The sequence below is a fragment of the Arctopsyche grandis genome, chromosome 4 (genome assembly GCF_051622035.1).
Source record: "Arctopsyche grandis isolate Sample6627 chromosome 4, ASM5162203v2, whole genome shotgun sequence".
Lineage (NCBI taxonomy): Eukaryota > Metazoa > Arthropoda > Insecta > Trichoptera > Hydropsychidae > Arctopsyche > Arctopsyche grandis.
In genome coordinates this window covers 12096944-12109247 of record NC_135358.1, presented here as the reverse complement: position 1 = coordinate 12109247, position 12304 = coordinate 12096944, and the positions used below count along the sequence as shown (strand labels likewise).

Below are 12304 nucleotides of genomic sequence, written 5' to 3'. Positions count from 1 at the left end.
ATTATGGTATTGCAACGCATGCCGGGGTTCAGCTAGTATGTATAATAAATTTTTGTAAGATTCTTTTGGTCAACGAAGTTTGTATAATAATTATCAAAATGTGCATATCGAAAGAGGTGATATTCAAATTTAACGAGCTCATTCACGGTTAATGTTTAAGCGGTGAGATTAAATATTAACACAATAAAGATTTCCAAATTTATATTGTTCTCACACATTTTATACTGCGTTGTACAGAAAAAAAATCGTGCATTTTCTACAAACAGACTTCTAGTTGACAGATAAACTTAATTACAACTTTTATATCTCAGCAAGTTCAAACAATATCATTTCTTCATTACAATTCCGTAATTGCGTTGTCACTATGACGTATGTACTGCATACGTATACATACATATATACATAATTCATTTACGTAACGGTTCAACTTTTATGATCATTAACTCTAATTTTTCATTTCATTGTATAACCTATAGATAAATTTGTAAGGTATGCATACATTTTGTAGATGCAATTAAAAAAGTATTAATGAAAATGATGCTTATTATTCGATTAAAAAAATATTCTTACGAAATATGTTTATTCATACATTTGTTTGTATGCGTTCGAACGAGTGGTAGATGCAGACGAGAGCTACGTAGGAATAATTTAAGTAATATGAGAATCGAGTAGGCTTGTTTCATTTTAATATTAGGATTAATAATATGGAAATATTAGAAATTTACTGGAGAATTCCTGTTCCGTCGCCGTGGTTTGGAGATAATTGGTCAAATTATCGGAAAATTTGAAACCACTTTGAAGCGAAAAGGTAGTGAAAAACATTGTTGTTTTTAATTTATTATATAAATAAATAGCTGAACCCGGCATGCGTTGTAATGCCACAATAACGCATACAATTCCTGTTCCCGTTACCGTTCTTGTTTCCGTTCCCATTTGTCAGGCAAAAACGCAGGCAGCGAACACATTTGAAATTATTCAATTGTTTGTTTATTTTACCCTAACATTTGAAATTCAGCAGGTCGCATTTGAAATTATTGCGTTGCAATGCCACTCATTCCCGTTTTTACCGTTTCCGTTCCCGTTTTTGGGTGATTTTTAAGTCGAAAGATCAAAAAAAAAGGGTGCATGGTAAACGGTACTAGGTATATATAATGGGTGAACGTCACCGCACCGAATGTTAAAAAGTCGAAAATGTTCGTTTACCATGCATACATATGAAAAACGGTTAGTACATATATATATATATATATATATATATATATATATATATATATATATATATATATATATATATATATATATATATATATATATATATATATATATATATATATATATATATATATATATATATATATATATATATATATATATAAATAAATATATATATATATATATATATATATATATATATATATATATATATATATATATATACATATATATATATATATATATATATATATATATATATATATATATATATATATATATATATACTCTTCACTCTATCCACTATGTCCACTACTCTTGTCATACTTCTCACCCACGTGTTCCGCTTTCTGTCTTTTCTCGTTATGCCAAGCATACAGCGCTCCATACTTCTTTGAGTGCATTGGATTTTATGTAGCATCTTGGTGTTCAGTGTCCAAGTTTCACATCCATACGTCATCACTGGCAAAACGCATTGATCAAAGATCTTTTTCTTCAGGCAGAGTGGCATTTTTGATTTAAAAACAGCGTTCATCCGTCCAAATGCACTCCATCCTAATTTCATACGTCTCTTTATCTCTTCATCTTTACTACCAGACATGTCAATTATTTGACCTAAATATAAATAATTATTTACTACTTCTACTGGTTTATAATCTAAGGGGATGCTATCAGGCATGCAATAACTATTGAACATTAGTTTAGTCTTATCTACGTTAATTTTTAATCCTACTTTTCTACTTTCCCTGTCCAGCTGTGTTAGTCTGATGAGTAGGTCAGCTGAATCACGAGCTATTAAAACTATATCGTCTGCGAACCGAAGGTGACTCAAGAAGCGACCGTTGATGCTTACTCCGGCTTTGTCCCATTCCAAGTTCCTGAAAACTCCCTCAAGCACCGCATTGAATAACTTGGGCGAGATTGTATCTCCTTGTCTTACTCCTTTTCTTATGCTAAATCTATCTGTACCTGAAAAAATTTTAACCGAAGCTGTGGCATTTAACAGCAAGTTAATAGAAAGTACCATTAAGAATAACCGTAGCCTGAAAAAGTGCAAACAGGATCTTTTCTTAGGCAAAAACCAATTGATCGCAATCAGATCAGAGAGCGGAGTAATAATTAGGAATAGAGAAGAAATCATAGACAGAGTTTACACGTTCTATGCAAAACTATACGAGAACGACAACGGCCAATCCCCCGCTCTGGAATCGACAAACGGCCAAAGGGTTCCTGCAGTATTGCCTAGCGAAGTAGAGGCCGCGCTAAAAACTGCAAAGAACGGTAAAACCCCAGGGGAAGATAATATTCCCATTGACTTACTAAAATGTGGCGGCTCCCCCCTAAATAATATCTTAGCTAGGCTTTTCAGCAAATGCATCCAGAACCAAGCTATACCAGAAGGATGGAATAACGCAACTATCATCTTAATACACAAAAAAGGTGATAAAAGCGATATCAAGAACTACCGACCCATTAGTTTACTTTCAGCGGTCTACAAGCTCTTCACGAAGGTTATTACAGAAAGGCTGAAGAATATCCTCGACGAGAACCAACCTATAGAACAGGCAGGATTTAGGGCAAATTTCAGTACAATGGACCACCTCCAAGTAGTTGGCGAACTAATCGAACGCGCCAACGAATATCAACGGCCATTGTGCCTAGGTTTCGTCGATTATGAGAAAGCCTTCGATACAGTGAGCCACAATGCAGTACTTAGCGCTCTACAAACACAGGGAGTACTGGAACCCTATGTGGGGCTGTTAGCTGCAATATATATATATATATATATATATATATATATATATATATATATATATATATATATATATATATATATATATATATATATCAGTGGCGTGCGGTAAAAGTCTCTCTCCCCCCGTCGTACATCCTCACTTAATTTGCGCGAGCAAGATACAAGAGGAACAAAAAGAACAGGCTTTTCCTCCCGTATCCTGCGCGCGCACATTAAACAAGGCTGTATGACAAAAAGAGAGATAATTTCATATATTATATATACATAATAACGTTTACCATGCACCCTTTTTTTTTGATCTTTCGACTTAAGATCTTTCGATTTTCGATCTTTGCCTTCCGATATTTGCTTTTTCGGGCTTTTCAATTTCGGTCCCGTGAGGTAGATCCTCAACTAATACATATATTGTTACAAAAATTATTTTTTTCATTTTTTTTATGCTACTGCTATTGAATAAACAAAGTGAAAATGATTGGTACCTAGTTATATTCAGCGTTATGTATGTATAATTGAATTTCTTACGCAATAAAAGCAAATTATTTGAAAAATGGCAGCAATTACAGAAATAAAAGTGTAACTACTTGGTAAATAGTACAATGTATACGAATATATTAAGTTGGCCAGAGGAGTAAAAATGAATGATATGATTTTCTCGCAAACCGTAGTCACGCAATTGATTTTTCCTGAAACCAAAAAGCATAAGTAGAATCTATATCCATACGCATGTATTTATGTATGTACATAAATATTTATATTTATTTATTATTTTAGACCCTGGTTTAATGAAAATTTATGATTTGTAAATATTTAATAAATGTTACATAATCATGTGACATTATATCAGGCATTGAACCTTATAACAAGTAAGTTACCTTGCTCATTGGCTTTGATTTGTTTATTTAGTACTGGTCTCTCCACAATCATTGCACCTTTACTAAATAAAGTTAACAGGTTCGCTAAAGTAATTAAAAATTAATGCGTGAATTTAAATTATTTAATTTATAATGTAAACGTATTTTGACAACTTACACATATAAATAAATGTTGGATTTGGGCTGAACATAAATAATAATGATCCGACGAATTGAGATAGAGCTGATAGAATACCAATATTTTGGTCTTTCATATTCAACTTCCGTTTTAAGATTAATACTATCAGAAATGTTCCTAAAATGTTGAAAATCATCATAAATGTTAATTTAGCTTTTTAAAGCTAAATTTAAGTTAGAATTAGGTCAGTTTGTTTAAATATAAAATTTACATACCTGTCGCATGCACTCCTAGCTTTAATGCTAAATAATAACCGTATTCTAATTCGGTCCAAGAAAATTTGTTTCTCAAAAATAAATAGTTAAGAGACATTTCAGCTGTAAATAAATTTATTTGTGAATTTTGATGACCATCGAAATAAAATTAAATGAGAAAATAATTCAATAGAAATGATGATATTTGTGATGTTTAAGTTATTAGCTCTCTTGAACTATCTGGTTTTAGGGAGATGCATACAACAGAGACATTCATACAGTTGGTGATATCAACCTGGAGGAATTTGCTTGATGAATATAATATGTGCAGTATTTTTTAATTTTAAAAGATAATTTGAAAAAATAGCCACATAAAGAATTCAAATATCAAAATTAGGATCATTATATTGTATGTATATAAATGATACAGTTATGGTATTAAATAATGATGTGTTGATATATATAGTTGACAAGAATGTATATTTTACAATGGAAACATTAAGTTTTCAACTATGCAAATAAAAATTTTGGTTGTATACAACGAATCAAAATAATATAGAAAAAAATCCATTGATTATAATACTGTTGATAAAGCTGATTTTAGGTTACAATTTTATAAAAATTAAGTACCCTAAACTATGTAGTTAATAATTATAAATATTTGCATATAATAATAGAATATAAGCTAGATTTTAAGTTACATGGCCAATATATATAGTTAAGAGAGTATCAAAAAGGTGAGTTTATTATGTGGAATGAGAGAGATGTTGTCTAAGGAACCGAAAATTTTAATCAATAATGCTATTACATATTGTGGATTACTGCAAAATACATTAAAAAATCCAACTAAGGAATAACGATAGATAACAGCAAATTGGATCTGTGAGATATATGTACATATGTATGTTGAATGTTGACAAATATACTAGTGTGAGAAGGACGATTAATGAATTAAAATGGTTAAATATTAATATGCTTGGTTAATATTTAAGTTAGATAAGAATATACTACCATCTCATTTTCATAATTTTATAATAAGAGTAGTATGTAGATGCTAGCATTTTATTTTTATTTTTTGTTGATTAATTTGCTGATAGTATAGTTTACAAATATGTAAATAAATAAATTCACATTTAGGTCAGAATTAAAAACAATTTACCAACATCAATCATGGAATTTGTGCATGGTACAATAATCATCAATATTATAATTTTTCTTTTGTTTCCTTCTCGTTTTTTGAATACACATTTAACAGCTTGCAGTGGAAGATTTAAGTCGAATAATCTGGGATTTTTCTCAGAAATATGTATGTCTTCTATTTTGTATAATGCATAAACAAGAGATGACGTCTGAAAAAGTATACAAGTTTGCTACTACATATGTAGATAGTTAAACTTTGATAAGCAGATTTAAAGCGTATAATAATGTTTTACTTCGAGGACGAAAGACATGGTAAACATTCCTACATATCCAATACTTCTAAATATATAGGGTCCTAATCCACATCCAATAATCATGAACAATGATATGAATCCACTATTAATGCCCATCATGGTTGTTGGACATTTACCAGTTTTGAAACAAATCTGAAACGAGTGATTGTTGTAAAAATGAACATCATGAAAATCATGAAAAAGCAGTAGATAAACATACATCTCCTAAATAGCTGAATGATGCCATTACGAGTAGAGTAAAATTTCCTGTGAATGCTAGGGGTATAACTTCAGCATAAATTACCCATACTGTAGAAATTGTTGGAAAGCCTTGTAAAACTACAAGAGTTGCTGATGAGCACATCATACCAATTATTGGAAGTATAATCAGTGGCTTTCTTCGTCCACTGGAATCACTCCATGGTCCCAAGAAAACGAAAATAATGCTGGTTACAAATCCAGACATGAAACTGCTACCCACAAGCAAAGATGACACTATTTTTTGAGTTTCCATCTAATACAAAAAATGTTATTTAAAAGTTTCATAGTAGAAAAATTAAAAGTAATTAAGTCTTACTTCTATAGCAGCTTTATCTGGACCCTGAGATTTGAAACAGGCATCTTTGGAGAAACCAAGGTCAACTAGACATGCTTTTTCTAAAAATAAATTTTTATATGAAAAAATTCCCATGGCTACTGATAATGTTACGCCGAACCACATAGGCTCTAAGGTTATATTAGAGTTCAATATATCTGGTTTAATCTTGTTTGTACTCTTGTTCCTTTATCAATGGGAATAAAACCAATACAAATTATTACACATAGTATATATGTATGTACACATACTTACATATACATATCTATAATTTCATAAAAATTACAATAATATACAAACATTTCATCTTGATGTAAATTAAAATTCTCTTCAGCCAACTCTTGTGAATCCATGTTATCGCTTCGTCTGCCAGACTGTAAATAACCTAGCTAAAAACAAAAGATGTGTCTGAATGCTAATGTCAGTGTCTAATTTTTATTATAATTATGGCTTATGCAATATTTAAATAATACTAGCGGAGTTGTCAGCGTAGCTTGGGAGAGTGAAAAAGAAAAACTTCTAAGAGATAAGGATAGCATACTAAATGAGGCGGTTCAATATTTAAAATTGTGGGATTCAATAATGAATTAAACTCGCGTCTTTGTATGGAAGCCCTTCAATCCAGGGAAACGGTGCACTTCTAAAACTCTTTTAGTTTCTCAATTGGGATACTGTGTAATGATATATCAAATCAAATGGTCCGAAGTTGAAAGCTGAGACTTAACATGGAGAACAACCAAATATTGTTTGTATGAAATTGTATGAGATATAACGCACTACGCGTCACGCGACAGAGTTGCCTTTTGTATCAACTTTACCGTGTTGTGTCGCGCTGCAGCAGTCGACGGCTGTATAGTACGGTCAGACCTTTATCGTAACAATGGTCCTGCTGCATTTTGTTTTCATTACACATACGTAAGACAATTTTATTTATGTTTTCAATTAGTGCAAGTTGTTTGACTTCGGGTTTATTAATTATATTAGTTTTTGGCATTGATTTTGCCATTATTTCTCGGGCCGGGCCTTATTATTAGCATTGGCTGGTACCCCCCTCTTGTCAGGCTTGTGCCCAAGTGTAAGTGAGCTTTCTAATCTGGGGCCCTTCTGAAAACTATGGCATAAATACATACATACAAACATTCATTTTTATACGAATATACATAGATGATATAAATATCTTCAATGTATATAAACACGAGACAGTATAAGTGTATGTGTATTTTTAATACATACTAGTACATAAATAAATAGTAATATAAATATATGTGTACTTTAAATACATGCTGAAATGATTTTACAACCAAAACGATTATTTTGTGTTTAATGTACATACATATGAATACCGAAAATAAAAAAAGTGCCATTTTTAAGATCTTAAGATACATATGTACATCGGTTTTTGTCAATGAATTGTACGAGTATTTACATATGTACAACAATTGTGCGAGCAATACAAACTTGCTTTTGATATACACTATTATAATACGATTTTGGGGAATTTATCCATATTTTAAAACATTGTTGCTGATATATGTACATATGTACATATGTATATGTACATATGTAGAACGTGTTTCTCGCATAAAACCGATTTTGGATTGTTTAGCACTTAGTTCCTTTTTCTGGTACTCAAATGAAATGAGATATTTTATTAAAGATTTATTTAAATTTTATTATTAAGATTTTATTAAATTGACAAAGATACAGAATTTTTTACAAATAATATAATATAAATTTACACTTATGTATAATATACATTTAATATAAATAAATAACAACTTTGTTCAAATGATATTCAAACTATTTTTTTGTATAAGATACATTTAATTAATATCTTTAATTAATAATACTATATGACCTCCTTTTTTTTCATATCTATACGATCCTCAACTTTTTCATTTGATAATAAAACGAAACATAATATTTGAATGACGGCACCTATTATACAGATTGTAGCAAAAGCAGTAGGAAATGTGTCCAGTGTTTTTGAGTAAATGAATGTGGCCAAAGGTCCATATATAAATGAAGTACTTCTTTCGAACACTGCAGTCAAACTGTTAATTTTACCTGTAAAATAAATAATTATTAACGCGAAAGTTTATCAGTATGTGACAATTCTTAAATTCTTTAATCAATATGAATACCTTGTTCGTTGGCTGTGATTTGTTTATTTATTATTGGTCTTTCCATAATTACCGCTCCTCTAGAAAATAGGGCTACAATGCCGCCTAAAATATAATAGTAATTTGAGCATAATTATATAATTTAAAATTTATGGATTCAATTTTTTACTTACTTGATAAAATTCCCCATATATTGTTACTGAAGATGAATATCAACGAGCTACAAATTTGAGATAAGCCAGAGATTATTCCAATGTATCGATCTTCAAGCTTTACTTTCAAAACACTGATTATTAACACATTACCTAATTGAAAAAAAGCGTTTGATGAAATTTTGTTCATTTGCTGTATTTTTGAGAGTACACATGTATGTATAATATAAAAAAATCATTACCCAATGTAAATATAATCATCCTTAGTGTCATAAAATATCCATATTCTAATTCAGTCCAAGAAAATTTATTTCTCAAATATAAATAATAGAGTGAGATCTCAGCTGAAAATTGCACACCATTTAACAGTAATTTGAAATAAATATTATATTAAAAAAGAGAATTTAAAAAAATATTATAAATGGCCTACTTAATATTTGGTCAGTTACAGTTGCTTATAAATATAATAAAAAGCGCAATATAACTTATGTAAAATTACAGATCAACTATCAAAATATTTGAGCCCATTAGTTAAAGTATTGACCGTAATAAATACTGACCAATAAATACAGATAAATACTTACCAATCTAAACATTTAACTGATCATATATTATAATTGACCTAAATATAGTGACCTTTTATTTTATTTACTGACCATTTATTATAATAACTTACCAAAAGTATTTCAAGATACTAATTAATTAAATAAAGATCAAATATGTATGTACATATATAATTGTTTTTATTACCATAAATACATACGTATGGTAATAAAAATTAATAACACACAATAAAATAAAATGTAAGAATAAAAATTAAATTACTGCCATCAATCATAGTTCCACAACACGGTACAATAATCATCAGCAGTATGTTTTTCCTTTTGTTTCCTTCGCGTTTTTTAAAAACCGCTCTAAAAGCTTGCAGTGGAAGGGTTATATCAAATATGCTAGGTATTTTATCTGCTATATTTATATCTTTCACTCTATATATGACATATATTAAGGATGTGAGCTGAAACGAAAAATTTGTACTTAATAAAAGGTGATGTAGAGATCAAATTAATTTAAAAATGTACTGTTATTTGTTTATATTCACCTCTAAAACGAAACAAAAACTGAAAATTGCAGTGAAACCATAATTCCTGTAAATGACAGGGCTCACTAAACAACCAATCATCATACACAAACCAAGAGCCGATAAATTTTTCCCAATCATTGTAGTAGCGCATCTTCCAGTTTTGAAACATATCTATAATTGAAAAAAATGCAAAATTTTCAATATATATTTTTATTACAATAGCATCAGTGATGCTATCGTATGTTCTAAACTACCACTACTACCAGTTTCATTTAAACCGTAAAACATTTACCAAAATTATTAAGAATCAAATGTCTCATCATACTCAATCGTGTCATATCATAAAAATTTAAATTAATAATTATTAATCAACTTATTTCTAGACATTTTGTAAGAGTAAGTTAATAAGTAAGAGGCATCTTAATTTTTGAAATAACTAACAAAAAGTTTCTAGAAATCTACGGAAGCCGTACAGATGACACCGCCAATAAAATTTTACCATGGATTCTTCTTTTGCACATAGTATGTATGTATGTATGTATGTACATACAATGTATACATTATATATACGTACATTAAACAGTATAAATCTACTAATAAGCCTTTAACCCAACTTCCGTTGTCAGGTGGGTTAAAGTTTCATAAAATTTTAAAAGAAGTTAAAATGCATTTTCCTTATCATAAAGTGAAAGTGAATGCACCAGCAAATATAAGATTTGATATATTGAATTATTGATTTGATATATTGAAAATTTATACGAATTTTTCTTACAAAATTTAATATATTTTTTTTAAAAATGTCTTCCTTTTTATTACAAGGCCTCTTCTTATTTACTTCTCAATTGGCAACTCTCTTGTATATGTTTTTTTTAATATCGCCCCTTCCCTCCTCTTGAAAAAGTTACTGCTTACAATTCGATTTGTGAAGCATAAATATAAAATATTGATCTAATGAAGTTCATACCTACATGACTCGTTATCGAAGATAGAATTTAGAAATACATTAATTAATATAAAAATTAAAAAAACCGATTAAGTATGAATTTGATTTTGGATTGGAGGGGATTGATTGGAAAAATTGAGGGCCAATTTTATGAAAAAATAACCTTCTAATAAATTATCTAACTAAAAATCAACAATGAAAAAAAAAAGGAAACGATATGGTCTAGAAAATATGATCTTCATAAATTTCCATATAGTACATCAAATTTGGCGGCTCTAAATTGAAAACTTTAATTGGTATTGTGGACATTCAATTATTTTAAATTTTATATACTCTTTTCCTCCTTTAACGAGAGAATTTCGTTCTACCAGATATTAAAATTATTACTCTTGCATATGTATGTACATACATATTTCTATTCAATTGTGCATACAATATAATTACTATAAATTTTATAAATAAAGTGCAATTTTTCTTACATCACCCAGGTAGCTCATAGATGACATAATTAGGAGTGTATAATTTCCACCAATTGCCAATGGAATAACCTCAGCGTATATGATCCAAACTGTTGGAATTGTAGGTAAAAACTGTATAATAACCAAAGTAGAGGAAGATACCATCATTCCTGTGATTGAAAGTAGTAAAAGTGGTTTCCTTCTCCCACTATTATCACTCCATGGACCCATAAATAGGAATAGGATACATGTAATCAATCCAGTAATGAATGTACTTGTAATCATATAGGAGGATACTATTTGCTGGGCTTTTATCTGTTAAAAGTATGTAATATATTAATAAATTTAATTGGAACTACATAAATATAGTAAATATGACTTACTTCAAAAACTTTTTTAGTGTTACTGTCCGTTGAGAAGCATACTTCTTCAGGATAACCCAAGTCTATCAAACAAGCTCTTTGCACAAATAAATTTTTGTAAGCAAATAATGCAGTAGAAAAAGATATTGTCACACCAATCCACATTGGTTCCAGTGTGATCTTTGACCATAATATGCTTGGCTCAGAATTATCGTCATTGTTTTTGCTATATGAATATGTATATAAAAATTAAAATTTTAATGAATGTATTTTTCAAATTATTTTGTTAAAGTGAATAAAATTTTTCACCTTTTGTTGGTGACTATTTTAGTCGATGCGCTTTGTTCGAGGAGTTCTTTAGATGGCATAGTAGCCCAATGGAAGACTTGGGTAGACTGAATATAAATTTAAATCAATCAAATATGGTTTTCTAAATAAACAGGTTGATTAAGAAGATATTTCATTAATAAAATTTAATCTAGTAGTATTTTATAAAATATTTTTATCATGTTATATTTTTATTCGTGTGTGTGTGTGTTTTTTTTACCTAAATAACATTCTATAATAAACTGAAAAAAATTATTGCATTTTAATTAATCATGAAATAACAAATCCCACGATAATTTGTACCATATATATATATATATATATATATATATATATATATATATATATATATATATATATATATATATATATATATATATGTATACATATGTATGTACATACCGCTTACAATTGCCTTATTTACATGTTTTTAATTTGAATATGTTTGTTTCCAATTATCCTACGATTTATTCAATGACATTTATTAAATAGTTTGTGGGCAATAGATAAATATTTTGAGAAACAAAACCTTAATAATATTTGTACATATCTTGTAGTATGTAGTATAATATGTAAATTTTATCATAAATGCGATTTTGCTGTTGACTGTGGTAATAA

General features: G+C 29.1%; 3 protein-coding genes across 3 annotated transcripts in view; 1 reads left to right on the top strand and 2 right to left on the bottom strand.

The window, feature by feature from the left end:
- The window catches only part of LOC143910667 (uncharacterized), a 384446-nt gene that overhangs the window by 347403 nt on the left and 24739 nt on the right, over window positions 1–12304 (top strand). The gene's annotated exons all lie outside the window — the stretch shown is intronic.
- Window positions 3406–6755, bottom strand: LOC143910403 (proton-coupled folate transporter-like). The gene is made up of 10 exons (XM_077428854.1): window positions 6714–6755; window positions 6541–6629; window positions 6223–6427; window positions 5866–6159; window positions 5646–5798; window positions 5372–5561; window positions 4234–4335; window positions 3998–4135; window positions 3841–3924; window positions 3406–3651 (listed from the first exon to the last, which is right to left on the bottom strand). Exons 2-10 carry the CDS (start codon window positions 6591–6593, stop codon window positions 3464–3466), a joined length of 1407 nt encoding a protein of 468 aa, XP_077284980.1. The 5' UTR covers window positions 6594–6629; window positions 6714–6755; the 3' UTR covers window positions 3406–3463.
- On the bottom strand, window positions 8051–11750 carry LOC143910402 (putative peptidoglycan muropeptide transporter SLC46). Its single transcript, XM_077428853.1, has 9 exons — window positions 11669–11750; window positions 11381–11585; window positions 11019–11312; window positions 9615–9767; window positions 9341–9530; window positions 8758–8859; window positions 8537–8668; window positions 8385–8468; window positions 8051–8307 (listed from the first exon to the last, which is right to left on the bottom strand). The coding sequence occupies exons 1-9, from the start codon at window positions 11725–11727 to the stop codon at window positions 8090–8092; spliced, it is 1437 nt and encodes a 478-aa protein (XP_077284979.1). The 5' UTR covers window positions 11728–11750; the 3' UTR covers window positions 8051–8089.